Here is a 21248-nt window from a genome sequence, read left to right as displayed (position 1 = left end):
CTAGGTTGGGAAGATCCCCTGGAGAAGGAAATAACAACCCACTTCAGTATTCTGGCCTGGGGCATCCAAAGGACAGGGAAGCCTGGCAGGCTACATTCTAGGGGATCACAATGGAGTCAGACATGACTTAGCATCCAAACAACAACAGCAATATTTGCCTTATATATTGAGCTGCTCCTATATTGAGCATATATAAATTTATTATTATTATAACTTCTTGGATTGATCCATTGATCATTATGTAATTTTTGCTTCTTGTAACAGTCTTTATTTTAAAGGCTACTTGGTCTGATAGGAGTATTGGTACTTTTGATTTTCATTTGTATGGAATACCTTTTTTAAAGATGATTATTGATATCTATGTTCTTAATGCCATTTTGTTAATTGGTCTGATTTGTTTTTGTAGGTCTTTTTTCCTTTCCTTCCTCTTTTGTTCTCTTCTCTTGTGATTTGATGGCTAACTTTACTGCTGTGCTTATTATATTCCTTAATCTTTTTTATACATGTATCTATTGTGTTTACCATGAGGTTTAGATATAGCAATCTATATATAAACAAAATTGTTTAAAGTTGCCAGTCTTTTGATTTCAGAAGCATTTCTGAATCCTGTATTTTTACTCTCCTCTTCTCACAAGTACTGGTTTTAATATCATATTTTTGTGTGAATGATTTCCTGCTGTACGTTTGACTCTTGGTGAGCGTTTTCATTCATAATTTTCTTGTTTCTAGTGGTGGCCTTTTCTTTTCCACCTAGGAAGCTTGTTTAGCATTTGTTGCAAAGCTGATCTAATGGTGGTGATTTCTTTTAACTTTTGCTTAACTGTAAAGCTCTTGATTTCTCTGTTGAATCTGAATGAGAGCCTTGCTGAGTAGAGTATTCTTGGTTGTGGGTTCTTTCCTTTCATCGCTTTAAACATATTTGTGCCACTGCCTTCTGACCTGTAGAGTTTCTGCTGAAAAATCAGTTGATTACCTTATGAGGTTCCCTTGTATATTATTTGTTGCTTTTCCCTTATTTCTTTTAATATTTTACCTTTGTTTTTAATTTTTGTCCATTTGATTGTCCATTTGACACTCCATATGTGTCTCTGTGGGTTTCTCCATGTGTTTATTCTACCTGGTATTCACTGAACTTTCTGGAGTTGGGTGACTATTTTCTCAGCTAGTAGCTCTTTAAACATTTTATCTGGTACTTTCTCTCTTCTCCTCCGGAGCCCCTATAAGGTGAATGTTGGTGCATTGTCTCAGCGGTCTCTTAGACTTTCCTCATTTCTTTTGATTCTTTTTTTCTCTGTTCTGTTCTGCAGCAGTGATTTCCACAATTCTGTCTTCCAGCTCATGTGTTTGTCCTTCTGCCTCATTCGTTCTACTGCTGATTCCTTCCAGTGTGCTTTTTGCTTCAGTTACTGTATTAGTCATCTCTGTTTGTTGTTTGGGTGGCTCTGGTGGCTCAGATGGTAAAGAATCTGCCTTCAATGCAAGAGACCTGGGTTCAATCCCTGGGCCAGACAGGTCCCCTAGAGAAGGGGATAGGTGCCCATTTCAGTATTCTTGCCTGGAGAATCAGATCTGGGATCTTGGATCATCTTTACTATCATTTTCTGAATCCCCTCCGCCCCCTCCGCATGTATATTGCCTATTTCTATTTCACTCAGTTGTTTTTCTGGCATTGTATTTTGTTCTTTTATCTGTGATGTATTCTTCTTCTGTCACATTTCATTTAACTAACTGTAATTGTGGTTTCTGTTCTACACGGTTGTAGTTCCTGCTTCTGCTGTCTGCATCTTGGTGGACGAGACTGGTCTAATGGGCTTGTGCCAGCTTCCTCATGGGAGGGACTGGTTTCTGCCCACTGCTGGGGAGAGTTGAGTCTTGTGCCTCTGGCGAGTAGTGCTGTGTCAAGGTCTGTGTTTATTGGGCAGCTGTGGATGAGTAGGCAGCCTGTCTGCTGATGAGTGGGGCTGTGTTCCCACCCTGCTGGATGTTTGGTCTGAGGCATCTTAGACCAAACAGCACAGAAGCCTACGGGCTGTGGGGTGGGGCCAGGTCTTGGTGAGAAAATGGCACTCTCTTGGAAAGCTTGTGCCAACAAGTACCCCCCCCCGGAACTGCTGCCTCCAGGGTTTTGTCTCTGCAGTGAGCCACGTCCATAGCTACCTCCACTGTAGTCCCTTCAAAACCGCAAGCAGGTCTGACCCAGGGTCTTATAAGGTCATTGCTTTTTCTCCTGGGTCCTGGAGTATACAAAACCTTGTGTACCCTCTAAGAGAGGAGTTTCTCTTTCCCCCACTCCTATGGAATTCCTGTTATTAAACCCTGCTGACTTTCAAAACCTGATGCTCTGGGACCTCCACCTCCCAATGTCAGACACCAGGCTAGGGAACCTGACATGGGGCACAGAACTTTCACTCCTTTGAAGAACTTCTGTGGTATAATTATTTTCAAGTTTGTGAGTTGCCTATCTAGTATGGGTATGGGATTTGATTTTATCATGTCTGCACCCTTCTAACCATCTTGCTGTAGATTCTTTTTTTAGTAGGTTCCAGTATTTTTTGTTGTTGTTGTTTATGGTTATCAGCAGTTAGTTGTAATTTTCATGTTTTCATGGGAAGAGATGAGCTCACTTCCCTTAATTTTTATAATTATCCTGTAAATCCTGTAATTATTTTGTAAATCCTATAATTACTTTGTAAGTCCTGTAAGACTGAGCTATTATGATCCCTAAACAGGAACACAAATGTATGAACATGTCAGTTCAGTTCAGTTCGGTTCAGTTACTCAGTCATGTCTGACTCTTTGTGACCCCATGAATCGCAGCACGCCAGGCCTCCCTGTCCATCACCAACTCCCAGAGTTCACTCAGACTCACGTCCATTGAGTCAGTGATCCATCCAGCCATCTCATCCTCTGTCGTCCCCTTCTCCTCTTGCCCCCAATCCCTCCCAGCATCAGAGTCTTTTCCAATGAGTCAACTCTTTGCATGAGGTGGCCAAAGTACTGGAGTTTCAGCTTTAGCATCATTCCTTCCAAAGAAATCCCAGGGCTGATCTCCTTCAGAATGGACTGGTTGGATCTCCTTGCAGTCCAAGGGACTCTCAAGAAGCCCTTAGCTAGGAGTGGCTTATCGTTCTTTGTTCTTATTATCTAGATTTTGAGTCAAATGCTTCTCCATCTTGCCAGTACCTAGGGTTATTTGCTATGATTGTTCAGACTTTTGCTTATTGCCTCTCCAGACCTTGCTGTATTTAAGATTGCATGCCTGATCTAAGGGTTACTGAAGGGTTACATTGGAAATGTGACTAGTTAATTTTATTAATCTAATAAAGCTATTTGGATATAATTCTTGCAAGTCTTTAAACAGACAGGGAAATTGCTTTGGTAAATCTTTTGAAATCCTCTATTAAATCATGCAAGTTTATTTTAAGTTGACATATCTTTCCTAATAAATAAAGATTACAGATATGCCAGAATGAAATACTCAAAATAGGTCTTAATTCAAGCAGGAAGTGATTAGTGCAGTTCTAGAGAAACTACTTTAGCTGTGGCACAACAAATTATACAAATATGTGTAGCCACATCTGTGGAGAAATTTGATCCTCTTTTTCAGGTAAATACATAACCAATTCAAACAGAAGATTATATTTTTCTTATTAAAAATTACTATACACTTAAAGAATATATGTGGCAAGGGCTGTGGGTATATGTCCATGAATGTACTATTACTTAGCTCCATACATGGTAAAAGACTGAATAAAAAACAAGATTTTTTTGAATATAGGTAGTATTTTATTTATACATTATAGATAAGTAATAGTCATATGTGTATATACCAAAATATCATTGTCAATAGGGCCTGGAAAATGAGTTTATTTCTTTAATAACATGTTTATCAATACATTATCCAACTTATCAGTTGGAGTTTAAATTGCTTATAAATTAATCTTACAGTAAAAATTACTATTTGGAAGGACATAAAAATTATACCTCTGAGCAATTTGCAATAAATGAAACAATAGAATTTAAGTCAGAAGTTAGTGACAATATTTTTGTACTCTGTACTGATTTTATATTAGCAAATTTGACATAAATTGATGTAGGTGTACAGAGTGCCATATAAGTTTCCTTTCTATCCATTCCTATCCATTTCCTATCCATTTTCTATCCATTTATTTATATATGTCTGAATATATAAATAAATACATAAGTATTGTACTTCATTAGTCAGGGTAAGACTATATATGGATTACATATATTTCAGCTAATTTTAATATTACTTTTAATTATTCACATTAAAAAGATGTATATGTATAAATATATTTGAATATTAATGATTTGCTTTGTTATGCTATTATTGTAAGCATCAGTTCAGTTCAGTTCATTTGCTCAGTTGTGTCTGACTCTTTGTGACCCCATGGACTGCAGCATGCCAGGCCTCCCTGTCCATCACCAACTCCCAGAGCTTGCCCAAACTCATGTCTGAGTCAGTGATGCCATCCAACCATCTCATCCTCTGTCATCCCTTCTCCTACCACCTTCAATCTTTCCCAGCATCAGGGTCTTTTCCAATGAGTTGGTTCTTTGCATCAGGTGGCCAAAGGATTGGAGTTTCAGCTTTACCATCAGTCCTTCCAATGAATATTTGGGACTGATCTCCCTTAGAATGGACTGGTTGGATCTCCTTGCTGTCCAAGGGACTCTCAAGAGTCTTCTTCAACACCACAGTTCAAAAGCATCAATTCTTTGACAGTCAGCCTTCTTTATGGTCCAACTCTCACATCCATACATGACTACTGGGAAAATCGTAGCTTTGACTAGACAGACCTTTGTTGGTAAAGTAATGTCTCTGCTTTTTAATATGCTGTCTAGGTTGGCCATAAACTTTTCTTCCAAGGAGCCAGCATCTTTTCATTTCGTGGCTGCAGTCACCATCTGCGGTGATTTTGGAGCCAGCCCAAAATAAAGTCTGTCACTGTTTCCATTGTTTCCCCATCTATTTGCCATGAAGTGATGGGATTGAATACCATTGAAAGGTTGTTGCTGAACCACGAAAGACGCCAGGATTCTTGGCCTCTGGAGGGGAAGAATTCCATCCAGGGCCAGAGATGAGGCTTGATTGCTCAGAGCTGTTGTGTAATAGAGTTTTATTAAAGTATAAAAGAAATAGAGAAAGTTTCTGACACAGATATCAGAAGGGGGCAGAAAGAGTGCCCCCTCACTAGTGTTAACAATTAATTATGACAGTGAACCAAAAGAATGTCTGGAGGTTGTAAAGACCTTACTAGACCCACTCCCGTAATTTACATTTTAAGATAACAGGATTAGCCAGAAGGTTTTTTCCCAGAAACTGTCCTCAAGCAGGATACATTATTGTTATAAAATCCTAAGGAATGTAGAGGAAAAAATGTTTGTCCTTTCCTCCTCCTTGAGAATTCCAGACCCCTCTCTCCTTGGGGACCCCTGGACTTCTTATCAAAACTACCTTGGAACTGACTCTCTTACCATGATCTTAGATTTCTGAATGTTGAGCTTTAAGCCAACTTTTCACTCTCCTCTTTCACTTTCATCAAAAGGCTCTTTAGTTCTTCACTTTCTGTCATAAGGGTGGTGTCATCTGCGTATATGAGGATATTGATATTTCTCCTGGCAATCTTGATTCCAGCTTATGCTTCATCCAGCCTGGCATTTTGCATGATATAATCTGCATATAAGTTAAATAAGCAGGTAACAATATACAGCCTTGACGTACTCCTTTCCCAATTTGGAACCAGTCTGTTGTTCCATGTCCAGTTTAGCTGTAGCTTCTTGACCTGCATACAAATTTCCCAGGAGGCAGGTCAGGTGGTCTGATATTCCCATCTCTTTCAGAATTTTCCACAGTTTGTTGTGATCCACACAGTCAAAGGCTTTGATGTTGTCAATAAAGCAGAAGTAGATGTTTTTCTGGAACTCTCTTGCTTTTTTTGATTGTCCAGAGGATGTTGGCAATTTGATCTCTGGTTCCTCTGCCTTTTTTAAAACCAGCTTGAACATCTGGAAGTTCACAGTTCAGGTATTGTTGAAGTCTGGCTTGGAGAATTTTGAGCATTACTTTACTAGTGTGTGAGATGAGTGCAATTGTGCAGTAGTTTGAACATTCTTTGGCATTGCCTTTCTTTGGGATTGGAATGAAAACTGACCTTTTCCAGCATGAACATATATAGTTTATAGACTGTCCTTTCTAGAAACAGGTTGGCCAATGAGAGGACATGTAACACTTTATTTTATATAAATGTTTTGTATCTCTCCAGTTTTAATTTTTATAAATGTCTCGATAATTATACTTTAAAATATAAGTATATGTATTGAATTAATTTAATTTTAATTGAAGCATTCTTCTCTCTGGAATTATTTGAAATATTAATAATCTATAAAAATTATCATGGTTAATTTCATCATTATTATTATTGGTGTTTGTAATATGGAATGGATACCTAAGGTGTATCTAGAAACACCAACCTATAATATGCTATTGCTGACTATGTAATGGGAAGGGTGGGATTCATATGAAATGTATATTTGAGAAAAAGCTATTATTTAAAACATTTTCAATTCATGTGAATTTCTCAAGGCTTACCTCAGCAATAATAATAACATTACTACTAGTAAAAATGGCAATTGAGTGGTTAGGATCTTAATATTCATTTTTAAATTTAATATTCATAACAACACGACTGAGCGACTGATCTGATCTGATCTGATTGTTACCTTTATGGTGTAGATTAGGATTATGAAATTAAGATTAAGTGACTTGAACAGGATAATTTTACAAGTGTTTGAGAAGTGAGTAGACTTCTGAAGAATATCTAGAAACTGAGATAAAGCTTCAAATGTCTATCAAAGACAAATCAATGATTATGCTATTGTTCTTGGAATGAATTTTAAGATTATTCAGAATATATTGCAAAGACTAATCAAAAACATTTCATGGAAGCTGAATTTGTGATTTCCTGGATTCTTTCTGGACATATACCAGCAGATACTAGCAGATGGTTATGTAGGATCTTGAAGATTACAGAAATATTCCATGGACAGAGGAGCCTGGAAGGCTACGATCCATGGGTCTGTGAAGAGTTGGATATGACTGAGTGACTATCACATTCACTTTTGTTTTTCAGAGAAAATGAAATAAGTTTTTAGAATTGCTTATTTTGCTATTTTTTTCCTTAACATTCTTGTTTACTTGCATTAGTTGTTTTCAAGTAAGGTCCAATTTGATGTGAAATTATTATGATGTTAATTTGCTTTCAGTGCATGTTTTTTTTTTTTTTTTGCAAACAAAATACAGAAAAGAATAAAGGAGACAATGTAGAAAGGGGGGAAAAAGAACTAGAAAATAAATAAAATAAGAACTTACAAAATTGGAATCAGAAAGGAAATTGATCAGTAGGAACTTAGGACCTTAGAGAACTTTTCTTTGATCAAAACTACTTGTGAAAGGAAAAAAATCATCTAATACAGCCCCATCTATTTAAAATCCATGAAAACTTCAGTAGCTTACAATTAACTTTTATAAAGATGTACTTGGTTCTTTGAATTTTAAATGTAAGATTGGGAAGAGAACGGATCTGGAGAGTTTGTCAAATGAAGGCATATGAATTCCCAAGGGTTACAGTTGGGATGGCGAGGCGGGAGTCATGCAGATGAAGTTAGCTGGCTAGTGTAGGAAAAATACAAGATTAAATGTAATGAAAAACCTCAACAAATTTGAGTCTACAGAGTTTATAAAACTGGAGACAAGAAAATAGATTCAGTTGAAAAGTTATAGTGCAGTAAAGTTTTTGTTGAGTGACAATTTGATAAGAACTATTATAAGATAAACATGTTACTTTTGTAATGCACTGAAGTTTTCAATTCTGGCTATTAATGTTTTCCAGATGAAGTTGATCTATGAATAATTATAACTGTATATAATGCTCAGGAATCAGTCATAACCTTTTTGGGTTATGACCCATTATAGTTATGACACTAGAAAATATTTTTAAATGCCTTCAGAGATGATATGCAGAAGTAAAAGATGCATTAAGACTCTAAATCCTAGCTGTTGTTGGCAGCCTTAATTATTGTGAAGCAGAAGAAAACAAGAAAAAACATATATCATACCTTAGCAGAATATGGTGTATACTGGTGTCTGATCATTAGAAGGTATGTTTTATTGTATGTATGTAGCCTTGGAGAGCAGTATAAACAGTCCTGTTGCTGCTGTTACATAAAAGGTTTCCAATCTAATGCAGACATTTAGTAACCTGAAAAAAAGGCTCAGGACAGTGAAAGACCAATGACATGAATTCTTCCTTTACCCAACCTGGACTCGTGAGTGCTATGGATTCTGCTGTATCTGCCTGTGCATTATTACTTCCCTCTTCAGTCCTTTGGAGTGGCTATTAATGTTTTCCAGATGAAGTTGATCTATGAATAATTATAACTGTATATAATGCTCAGGAATCAGTCACAGCCTTTTTGGATTATGACCCATTATAGTTATGACACTAGAAAATAATCCACTCCAGTATTCTTGCCTGGAGAATCCCAGGGACGGGAAGCCTGGTGGGCTGCCGTCTATGGGGTCACACAGAGTCGGACACGACTGAAACGACTTAGCAGCAGCAGCAGCTTCAGTCCTTATTGCTCACTATAGCTCACAAAGCCTCCTTCATAAGTTCCACTGGACTAAAATATCACTCTTCCTGGTCTAGGTTTCACTCTTAGAATACGTATACACGCATAGAACTGTGAACTTGAAGATTCCATATTACTTTACCTATCAGGGCATTCCTTAAGGGTTCTGCTTTGTGATGCCTCAAGGAGAGGAGTGGTCATTTGCCTCTTAAGAAGCCTCTGGTCAGCTGCCTTTGAGCCATCAAGATGCCTATGTCTCCTCTTCCAGCAGCCATTCTATCTCATATGATAGCTGTAAGCAATGTGCCTCCTCCTCCACTTCGCAGTATTCCAAGTGAGTGGGGAAAACCTGTAGGGTCTAGCATTTTTTTTTTTCAATGGTCCTTACCCCAGAGAAAACAAATGGGGCTTTTCAGGGTTGGTAGGCACCCGGGAGCCTTACTGACAGTACAGGGGACTGGAAAGAATATAGGGGTGCCATCTCTGCTGTGTCCTTCCAAAAATGTTTTTGTTCTCTAGGTTTCCAGTACTTTACTTAGTAAAATGAGCATTTTTATGAGCTCTCAGAGCTTCAGATAACAAATAGTTCAAAAATGGAAAAATACCAAGGCTTGGAGAGGTCGCTTGTCTCACCCGTGAATTGGACAGGTCTCCAGGTGCCTACCGAGAGTCAGGCTTACACCCTGTCCTTTGTGAGTTAAGTCATGCATAATTTTTACTAGGAGAATTCCTATTTAAAATTTTCAAGGCAAAAAAAGACATAATTCCCATCTTTCTTGCTCTTAAATGTATTCCCATTTTATTTTAATTTTGTAGTCTTTGGTTTACAATATTAAAGGAACTATACATTTTGAGTTAAACCTTTTGAAGTTTATATAATTTACAGTGTTTTCTTATTTTATAGAGTCAGACTAAACCAGATTATTTTTCTCAAGACCTGTCATCATAGTCATCAAATTCATAGATCTATTATTTGATCACTAATACACTGACTAATAATATGTAATCATCTCAGTGATAGCTGAGATTTAAAAAAAATTTTAGATACCAGCAGTAATTGTGACCTTTTCAACTTCAATAATGCGTTTATCTTATTATTTTAATATTTACTGGGCAAATTTCTAGCATTGATTTGAAAAAGCTAACCCATCTGTTATCTTCCTCTGAGAATTAACTTTTATGTATATGTATATTTTAAATTAATGAATATAGTCACCAGAAAAAGTTGCCACAGGCAGCACTTGATACCATTAGAAAGGCTCTGCTTAAGCCTTGAACAGTATTAAATGAAGTCCTTATGTTAAATCAAATTTACTCCTATGTAAGCTACTTCTATGTTTTTATTATTATTGTGCAAAAATTCTTGTATGTACTCAAAATCATATTTCAGTGTCAGTGAAAATAAATGTCAAATGTAATTTTGTCAAAAAACGGCAGTCTCTACTGTACAGAAAAAAGTTACTCTAAGATGGTTTCTTTTTAGCAGCCTAGGAACTACAGTAGCTGGGAGTTAAAAGATCAGATTAATTTAGAATCAATGGGATGAGATATGAGCTACCCTCTGTAGTGTCTCCCAAGGACACTTAACTTGTGTGAAGTGATTAAAAGATGAAAAATCAGCAGCAATTTAGATCTCAGAACTGAATAGAACATAATGGAAAGGCACGGGGCTCCCGATCGTCCCTTTAGAGTTTCCTGCTTCATGTGCTGTGTGTGACTTCTCTTTAGATACGTGTCCGGCTTGCTTACTAGCTGTGCCTTTGTGCTAACTCTAACAAGTCAGCAATTTCCCCTATTAAACTCTGCTGAAACAATGATCTCATGAAAGTGTGTGTGAAGATGCTTTCAACCCAAATATGACTGAACCTGAATTATAAAGGAGATATAAGAAGGAGCTACTCAAAATGCAACAGACATAAATAGGAAGGTGCAGTTAAGGACCTTAAAGAAAGTCTAGGCATTATATACATTCCAGTTCACTTAGGGTCAGCTTAGCTATGTTATGTTTAGTGAGTCACGCCTACCTTCTCTATAAATTTCGTATGTGGATAACATTTATTGAGGGCTTTCTATAGGCAGTGTGTAAATATTTTGCACGTTATGTTGTTATTTCATTTATTTTCTACAAGAACCCTGAGCTCTGTGGCAAGCAGAATGATGGCCTGCTTACCACAAAGATCCACGTCCTAATCCCTTGAACTATGAGTATGCCGTGTTACTTGGCACATGGACTTAAGGTTACAGATGAAATTGAGGCTGTTAATCAGCTGACTTTGAGACGGGACAGTGTTCTGGAATATCTGGTGGGCCCATCATAATCTGAAGGGTCCTTATAAGTGGAAGAGGGAAGCCTGTGCAGCAGATACAGGATGAGAAAGGCTGGATTGGCTATTGCTGACTTTGAAGATAGAAGGAGTCGGTAAGCCAAAGAATTCGGGTGGCCCCTAGAAGCTGGAAAAGAAATGGGTTCTTCTCTAGAGTTTGTGTGGAGAAGGCAATGGCACCCCACTCCAGCACTCTTGCCTGGAAAATCCCATGGACGGAGGAGCCTGGTGGGCTGCAGTCCACTGGGTCGCTAAGAGTCGGACATGACTGAGCGACTTCACTTTCACTTTTCACTTTCATGCATTGGAGGAGGAAATGGCAACCCACTCCAGTGTTCTTGCCTGGAGAATCCCAGGGACGGGGGAGCCTGGTGGGCTGCCGTCTATGGGGTCGCACAGAGTCAGACACGACTGAGGTGACTTGGCAGCTAGAGTTTGTAGAAGGAATGCAGTCCTGCTGACAATATGATTTTAGCTTAGTGAGACCTGTTTCAGACTTCTGACTTAGAGAAGTCTGAACAAAGATAAAAAGTTGTGTTGCTTTAAGCCAGCAGGTCGGTGGTAATTTGTTACAGTGGCAACACAAATCCAGCACATGCTGTATTGTACAGTTAGGGACAGGGAGGCTTAGGCGTCACACTAGTGTTCACGTAGTTGTCAAGTGGTGGAGATTATTCACAGTATCGTCCTTGTTATGAGTTTCCTCTACTCATAAACCAGCAACAAAGTCAGCCGCGCTTTGGCTTCCTCCTTGCCCACCACCCTGAAATCCCTCACACAGTTTACCACTTAAATGATGGTGAGGCATTTGTTTGAATTTTGCCATCTACCTCGACACTCTTGATTTAAGGAAGAGAATATATCACACATCTTTAAATACCCGCCTCCCCCGCCCCAGTGCCATCTCCTTGGCTCTGAAATTCAGACTCACAAACACTCCAGTAGTTAAGCTTCTTAACTCACTTACAAATATTTTCTTTGAAACTTTCAAGCCTTTTACAATCTTTTTGACTTGTATCTCTGGATTCTTCATAATCCAGGAAAGAGATGATTGTTCTCAAAAGCAAAAATGTCATACCACTTTTTATGCTGGATAAGTTTTCTTTAAAAAATCTTACATGTTAGCTAAAGCTGCAGTAGTTTTACCACCTATGTGAAATAGCATCTAATCTAGGGACGCATTAGATCCGTTATTATTAAGCCGTTGATTTTCTGAAGAGACAAAAGGAAGAAAAAAGTTAAAAATTTTTGGTTTTTTTTAAGGAGACAGAGCGCTCTCCTTTATCATTTGGCTAGAGGAAACCATTTCACACCTATAATTAGTATGGTCCAGTTAGCTACCTTTGTTTGGGTTAATAAGTTATACCTTTTTTTTATTCATACTTATTAGATTTATCCTTTTCAGAAAGGACAATTCCAAAAGTGTGCTTTGCATTTTGTACTGGTTTATCTGATAATTTCTGCACTTTAACAAAAGGGTTTGTTTGTTTGCTTTCCCAGTAACAAATGGCTTTCAGGTTCAAAAGATGTCAGTGGGTACATTTTGCTTGTTGCAACATATGGGGATGTAGAAGGAAACAAGAAAAGATCAGAGACGCTTGAAGGAACTTAGAACAAGATACTACCCCTAAATGAATGCTTTCCTTTGCTTTTTTTTTCATTTTAAGGGCATATGAAAAAAACGGTGTCATCATTACTAACTTTTCAACTGCATTTCCTGTATCTCGAGAGTTGTTATTTCTCTCATAGCAAAATCTTAAAAGACCCTCAGAATGTATATTTATCTGTCAGGGGGAATATTACTCCATTTTAAAGTTCCACACTATGCAAATCCTAGGAGTCCAAGTAAGAGAAAGAGGGTTGGGGCTTGTCTGTGGAGAAGCAGACTTTGTAATGTGTAAAGAAAGCAAGGCTGAGAAACAGCTGAGAAAGACGAGAATGGGTATTCCAAGAAGGGATAAAAGATGGAAAAAGTGGTCGAGTTATTGTGTGTGTCTCTGGGGGAATGTAATCAATCATCATCCTAATGGAACATAACATCAGACAGTTTAGGAAAAGAAATATTGGAAAGTTGTTTTCTCTACTTTGTTTCAGTTTAAAAGTCACTTAAATTTTTCTTTAAGTCCCAAAGGAGAAAGGATGAATATTTTATTGAAAAAGTAGACTTTCTACTTTGGTCCTCAATGTGCTTATACCTTCTGTTAGAAAATCTTGAATGGCCTTTAGAAATGAAGTTACCGCAATTTAAGTGAAAAAAAGTGGAAGTGTTAGTCGCTCAGTCGTGTCCAACTCTTTGTGACCCCATGGACTGTAGCCCACCAGGTCTCTCGGTCCATGGAATTCTCCAGGCAGGAACACATGAGTGAATGGCCTTTTCCTTCTCCATGGGATCTTCCGGACCAGGGATTGAACCCAGGTCTCCTGCATGGCAACTTAAACTTGAGTTTAATCGTGACTGCGGTGTTCAGGCAGGAGACCTCGAAGTAAATTGCAGCTCATCACAGGTCAGGTCTCTGTAGAGGTCACTCTGGGTCACCCCCGGTCTCAGGCTATTTACTGCTCTGCTCCCGGCAGTCAGCTCTGCAGTAGCTCCTGCTTTAGTCCTCTGGTATTGCCCCTCCAGCCGTCTGCGTCCTCTGTCACCTTCCTCCCAATATACATTGTGGGCCACATTTTCTTGGTGATATGATGATTTAAAAGTAGATCATAGTAACTCTCTGCTCAAAAATTATCAGGGCCCTACTCTCCTCCAAAACTTAGATCACAATTCATTTCCCTCAATCTGACATTTAAAATTTTCATGATTGGGCTTAAGTCTGTCTCTCATGTCATAAACTTTACACTTGATAAAGGGTAAAATGCAGCTAAAATGATTTGATTGATGTTCTTGAAAGCTACCTGCAACACTTCTCAGGAGGATGAGAGAGCTTACTAGGAGTAAACATTCGTGTGACCCTATTTGGCAACTGCCCTCAGAAGACTGTAGGATAGAATCACAACCTTCCAGAAGGGCAGAATCAGGTGCTGCCCTTTTGTGGAAGCAGTTCTCACAGCTGCCAGGGCAGCAGCCCGCAGAGTCCTCTTTGGCCCCCAGGATCAAGGTAATGAGAGTCACAAAGGGCACGGGCAAAATAGTCCTGCCTTAAAAGCCTCATATGAAGAGGAGCTAAAGAGCCTCTTGAAAGTGAAAGAGGAGAGTAAAAAAGCTGGCTTAAAACTCAACATTCAAAAAACAAACATCATGGCATCCTGTTCCATCGCTTCATGGCAAATAAATGTCATGTTTCCCCAAATAAATGGGGAAACAATGGAAACAGAGACAGACTTTATTTCTGGGGGCTCCAAAATCACTGCAGATGGTGACTGCAGCCATGAAATTAAAAGACGCTTGCTCCTTGGAAGAAAAGCTATGACCAACTTAGACAACATATTAAAAAGCAGAGACATTACTTTGCCAATAAATGTCCATCTAGTCAAAGCTATGGTTTTTCCAGTAGTCATGTATAGATGTGAGTGAAAGTGAAGTCCCTCAGTGGTGTCTGACCCTCATCGACCCCATGGACTGCAGCCTTCCAGGCTCCTCCGTCCATGGGATTTTGCAAGCAAGAGTACTGGAGTGGGGTGCCATTGCCTTCTCCGATGGATGTGAGAGTTGGACCTAAAGAAAGCTGAGCACCGAAGAATTGATGCTTTTAAACTGTGGTGTTGGAGAAGACTCTTGAGAATCCCTTGGACTGCAAGGAGATCCAACCAGTCCATCCTAAAGGAAATCAGTCCTGAATATTCATTGGAAGGACTGATGTTGAAGCTGAAACTCCAATCCTTTGGCCACCTGATGTGAAGAACTGACTCATTTGGAAAGACCCTGATGCTGAGAAAAATTTGTTTGTCTAATGCTTAGCATTCAAGTGTTTAGTAAATTGACAGAAGAATGAATAAATCTCAATTTGTGGGAATTTTGGTGAAGAGTGCTCTTTTACAAATCATTACATAAATAGTACATGCATCAGACACAAGGCCAGGTCATGCTAGTGGTACCTGCCTGCTAATGCAGGAGACCTAAGAGGCCCAAGATTCTATCCCTGAGGGAGGAAGATCCCTTGGAGTAGGAAATGGCAACCCATGCCAGTATTCTTGCCTGGAAAATTCTATGGGCAGAGGAGCCTGGCAGGCTACATACAGTCCATGGGGTTGCAGAGATCAGACATAACTGAGCACACACACAGAATCATGAGAATATTAGAAGTTGAGTGAGTCTTCCTCCCAACCCATACTCCTGATCTTATCCTCAGAAGTATCATAAAAATATTTTTTCTCGGAGTTTTCCAAGCATATTCATGTTTATATGTGTTTGAATACACCAAAATACTACTAAAGGATGTTTAAGTTAGTGTGTCTCATCTTCTAATCCACCCTTCTATATTCTGCTTTATGAAACTGAGGCTGGGACTCTGCAAACCATTTTTTCCCGAGAAGACAGGCGGCCTCCTATCAGGCTCTGCCAATAGCAGTGTTAGAGGCGGATTGGGAGGCAGGAGGAAAGTTAAGGAAAGTGTTTATTCTTCTGATTTCTGTTTTTGTTTTTTTTCTCCTTGTTAGTATCTCACCAGAAATGCGTTTTTCACCCAGGGCAGTGGCTGGCTGTTCCAGCATCAGCAATTAATTCCGTTTGCAGTTTTCCCGACATTCTCAGGAACAGCCCCATCACCTCCCTTCAAAAATCCAGTGCCAGCTGCGTAGGCCCTGTCCCCAGAGGGCCATGTTTCAGCTTTGTAGGCCCATTGATCCAGTTTCTAAGTTTTAGTAATTAAACCTCTTTCCTTTGCTTCATCAGCAAGAAATATTGGTGGTAGATGCTTTCTGCATGGTATGTGATGTTCCTTTTTTTTTGTCTTTTCATCTCTTTAATACCTAACGATCCTTTGTATTATTTTTTTCCATTAAAAATACTGATATGGCTTCTGTTTCCTGGCTACTGGATCCTCACTAATGTGGTGGGAATTTGTTTCTAGCAAGTTTTGCTGTTAAAATCAAATAAACACCTTGCATGTACCTTTTAAAGTTGGTAAGCAAGTGCTTCAATAGAACTGCAAGGCCAAAGGATGTGTGCATTTTAAATGTGGTAACTACTGATACTGTCCTCTGAAGGGGCTGTACTAATTTCTAGTCCTCCCATCAGTGCATGTAAACTTCTATTTTACAGCATTTCTACTGATGTCGTGTATTATAAAACAAATGTTTGTCAATAAATTAATTGAAAACAATTTTAACTGCTCTTTATTTTTCTTAAATAGCGAGGTTTAGCATCTTTTCATATATTTTTGGCAATTTGTATTTATGTGAATAGCTGTTTATGTCCCTTGCCCATTCACTAAGGTTTGTTTTCCCTTTTACTTAAAACAACTCTTTGTTTATAAAAGAAACGAGCCCTTCAGCTTCAGCTTTACAAATATTTTTCTCAGTTTGCATTTTTCTTTTGTCTTTATGATTTTTGTGTCTGACAAAGATTTTAGGATGTTTGTGTAGCTTTGTCCTCTGTTATTGATGTTTGCTTAGAATGTCATTTTTCATATCAAGATTTAAACATATTTCCTCCATGCTTTCTCCTAGTGTTGATATAGTTTTATTTTTCAGTGTCAAACTTGTTAAATAAATATTTGGTGCGTCTAAAAATCATTGTGAATGCATTTACTTTAGAATAGTGATGTAAGGCTACAACATAATATTTTTCCAAGTGACCAACCAACTGTTCTAACACCATTTGTTGAGTAATTCTTATCTACTAATCTAAAATGTCAGTTTGTATTAAATACTGGATTTATATCTGGAGTATATTATTACTTTTAACACTAATCTCTTGTTTTCTCTCATCTATTTATGCATTCATGTTGAACTTTATAATTTTGAAGCCTTATATTTCAATACCTGGTAAGATTAATCTTTACTGATTACTCTTTTTTAACAGACATTTTTCTGGCTATTCTTCCATTTTTACTGGACTTCTTCAACAAATAAACGTTTTGGTATTTTATCTGGAAAAAATGTGCTAAATTTAAAATTAATTTAAGGAGAACAGACGTCTTTCTGGTGTTGAGTTTTTCTACTCAGGAACTGGTATCTTTATTCAACCTTTCTACTTCCAAGTTATGCAGGTATCCATTTATGACACTCAATAAAGCTTATTCCTAGACATTTAATTTTTTCCTTTTTATTAGAAAGATCTTTTTCTCATTATGTTTTCTAACTATAAAAGTCATACACAGAAGCTATTGAATTAAAAGATAAAATAAAAAATTGAAGCCACAATTGTACGGAAATGCTGTAAATTCAACATAAAGAAATATACTTTCCCAGAGCCATTTGGCACTCCATCATCCTTAAATATTTCAGAAAAACAAGGACATTCTCTTATTATGTAATCACAGTACATTCATCACAACCAGGAACTTAACACAGATAAATTACTGTAATCTAATCTTTGGACCACATTCAAATTTAGCCAGTTGTTCTTATAGTCTTCTGTAAATAAAGGATTCAATTTAAAATCTCTCATTGCATTTCATTGTCTTGTCTCTTTGATCTCCTTTAGTCGGGAACAGTTCCTAAGTTTTCCTTGCATTTCATGACCTTGATGCTGGGAGATTACAAACCATTATTAGTAGGTTATGATTCAGTTTGACTTGTCTGATATTTCCTTACGATTAGATTCAAGTCAGATATCTTTGGCAGGAATGTCACAGGAGTGATTCTGTGTTCTCCTTCCGTCTTACCAGGTGGTGCATAATTTTACTTTAATCAGTTGATTACAGTACACACAGAGAGCTTTGCTGTAAATTTACTCTTTCCTTTTTTTTAATTAATAAGTATTTTGTCAAAAAGTATTTTGAAAGTATATAAATATTCTATTTCTTCTCAAATATTTAATCATTAATCATTGTAAAATTATGATTTCCTCATTTATTCAAAAGGGCTTCCCTGGTGGCTCAGCGATAAAGAATCCACCTGCCAAGCCAGAGATGGGGATTCGATCCCTGGGTCAGGAGGATCCCCTAGAGAAGGAAATGGCAACCTACTCCAGTATTCTTGGCTGGAAAATCCCATGGATGGAGGAGCCTGGCGGGCTCTAGTCCGTGGTGTCACAAAAGAGTGGGACATGATTTAGTGACTAAACAATAACAGCAAGAGTTAATTCAAAGTGTTTTGATGAATTACTATCATTATATGTTTTTATGCCTAAATTGTTTAATTATTCAGTCTTGCCACTGGGAGTGCTCTCAAGGTTGTTAAGCATTTCTTTACTTCCTAGAGCAATAAGATTTTTTTCAGGTTCATCTTGGACTTTTCCTTGCCTGAGCCCACAGACCAGCCATTTTCCCAAAGAGCCCTAGTTCATTTTAATGCAGACTTGGATTTAAAAATCAAGATCAGGTACTCTGGGTACTCTGGGTGTTTGTTGATGTTAGAGTGTTACTGCTCCCAGCCCCTCTCAAACAGATTTAAGGAATTAGATTTTACAGTTATTTTTGCTTGCATATCAATTTGTTTCTAATAAAAAAATATTTTTGTTTCTATTTTGCTTGCATATCAATTTATTTCTATTGCAACTTAGTGTTGCAACTCTATAGTCATTTTGGTCTTCTCCTTCTATAAGTCTCTTCTCTCAAGTATGAAACCGTGTTCCTATTAATCCAAACGCCTTTGACTAGATCCCCTGTATGTGGCCCATTTTTCGTACCACTACCCCTCTCCTCGTCCCCACTGAGGGTCCTACACTCAACCCTGGCACGTCCTGGCCCCTCCCATTTCCCACTTTTGTGGACCTTACCCCTCTCGGCCTCTAATACTCTTCCGGGGCCCACCCCACGTGTGGGTGCCCACCACCCTGGTATCGTGCCTTGGGACACCTTATCATCACCCCACACCTACAGCTGGAATTGACGCCTACCTTTCTCTGCTCTCTCAGCAGTTTTGGGACTCGTTGGTTCAGAGAAAGGTAAAAGCTATTGAAAATCTAGTTACTCTCATAATTAGCCACTTAAATTGATACCCTAAGGGAATTTCCATCTATGAAATTCTGTTTTCTACTTAGATAATTACAATATTATCAAATAATTTTGCCCCCTTTTTTATTCTTTTTTTAACAGGCATACCTTATTTTATTTTTTGTAGATATTGCATGTTCTACAAAATGAAAGTTTGTGGCAGCCTTGCATTAACTGTCTATTGGCACCATTTTTATCTTTTTAAAAAATTTATTTATTTTAATTGGAAGATAATTACAATATTGTGTTGGTTTTGCCTTACGTCAGCATGAATCGGCCACAGGTGTACATGTGTTCCCTGCAACCTGATCCCCCGACCCCTGCCACCTCCTTCCCCATCCTATACAGGATTGTCCCAGTACACTGGCTTTGGGTGACCTGCTTCATGCATGGAACTTGCATCTGGACATCAATTTTACATATGGTAACAACCTCATGAGAAGAGTTGACTCATTGGAAAAGACTCTGATGTTGGGAGGGATTGGGGGCAGGAGGAAAAGGGGACGACAGAGGATGAGATGGCTGGATGGCATCACCGACTCGATGGACATGAGTCTGAGTGAACTCCGGGAGCTGGTGATGGACAGGGAGGCCTGGCGTGCTGCGATTCATGGGGTCGCAAAGAGTCGGACACGACTGAGCGACTGAACTGAACATACATATTTCAATGCTATTCTCTCAAATCACCCCACCCTCAAATTGGCGTCATTTTTCTAAGAACACTTGTTTACTTCTTGTCTCTGTGTTATATTTTAGTATTTCTTACAGTTTTTCAAACCTTTCCATTATTAGTGTTATATTTGTTATGGTGATCTCTGTCAACTGATCTTTTTTGTCTCTTTTTCCTGAATTTTTATACCTTGCATATTTCTTTTATCAAATCACGTTCCGTGGTACTTGAAGATGTGTGTTGCACTAGTGAATGTTTGTATTCTGTTCCTCAATGTATGCTGTTGCTTGTAGTGTTTCAGCATTAAACATGACGCTGTCTTTTGGTTTTATGTATTCATCAAGTTAAGAACCTTTTTTCGACTTCCATTATTTAAAAACAGTGTTGAATTTTATTGACGACTTCTGCATCTGCTGAAGTTATGATTTTTAAAATGTTCACTTGTGGTAAATTACATCGTTGTAACTTGAAATTTCTTCAAATTACTATGATAATCTTACATTTTTTGTGGGTATGATTATGTTAATATGCTTCTGGACTTAAATGTATTCATTTTTATTTATATATGAGATCAGTGTCTGTTTTTCATTTTCACACTGTCGTCACACTGGGATTGCTTTACTTGCTTCATCAAAGAAATTTGGAAGGGTTTTTTTTCTGTGTTCTGAAACATTTAAATAACATTAGAGTTATTTCTCCTATAAAAATTTGATAGAACTCACCGTGATAACACCTTGCTTTGATACATTTCTGTGTGTGTTTAAGAGAGAGAGAAACTGAACTATGAGATTACTTTCTACTTCTTTCAAGGTAAATTATTTATTTAGGTTTTGTCTCTCTTCTAGGGTCAATTTAGGAAGTATACATTTTCCTGAAAACTCACTCATTTTTAAATCAGAATTTTAATTATTTTGCATATTGTTGTAAAAAATACATTACCTTTATATTTCAAGTTAATTACACCCCAGTTATCTTTCTGACATTGAGTACTTATGACTTTTTTTATTTGTTTAGATAAGTCAGTAGTTTATTTTTTCCCTTTAAAGAACAAGCTCTTGAATTTGCTTACTTTTCAACAGTTTTTCCTGTTTTATAAGTTCATTAATTTCGACTTTCCTGTTTTCTCTCTTCCATTTCTCTTATTATTTTGCTTTTTATAACTTCTTGAAAAGAATGCTTAATTCTTTTTCCTTTATTGTAATATACATATTTAGGGGAGTATATTGGTTCATGAAAGCATTCACTATTTTTACTTTCTTGATATTTTATAATTTCAGTTTTGATATGCTCTTTGATTTAAGGAATAAATTTGATATATGATTACGTATCTCGTTAGCTATGTAAAATAATTATATCCTCAGTGATTCACTTTCCACTTAACTCTGGGGTTAAAAAGGAAAAGAACTTACTGTGGAAATCATTTTGTCTCTTGAGTTTTTCTTTCCAATTAGCTTTTTTTAAACAATTTTTAAAATTGAAGTGAAGTCGCTCAGTCATGTCTGACTCTTTGCGACCCCATGGACTGTAGCCTACCAGGCTCCTCCCTCCATCGGATTC

General features: G+C 37.8%; 1 protein-coding gene across 3 annotated transcripts in view; it reads left to right on the top strand.

Moving 5' to 3' along the window:
- The first annotated feature begins 8824 nt into the window (after nucleotides 1–8824).
- Nucleotides 8825–21248, top strand: part of CNBD1 (cyclic nucleotide binding domain containing 1) — a 496885-nt gene continuing 484461 nt past the window's right edge. For all 3 annotated transcript variants that reach the window (XR_009740949.1, XM_061439433.1, XM_061439432.1), the window contains exon 1: nucleotides 8825–8989. Coding sequence is in view for 2 of the 3 variants with exons in the window: in XM_061439433.1 (XP_061295417.1) it covers nucleotides 8902–8989 (88 nt within the window). In the remaining variant the exon portion in view is untranslated. The remainder of the gene's footprint in view (nucleotides 8990–21248) is intronic.

Source organism: Bos javanicus, chromosome 14, assembly GCF_032452875.1.
Source record: "Bos javanicus breed banteng chromosome 14, ARS-OSU_banteng_1.0, whole genome shotgun sequence".
In the NCBI taxonomy this organism is placed as follows: Eukaryota; Metazoa; Chordata; class Mammalia; order Artiodactyla; family Bovidae; genus Bos; species Bos javanicus.
This window is presented reverse-complemented; position numbering and strand designations above follow the sequence as displayed.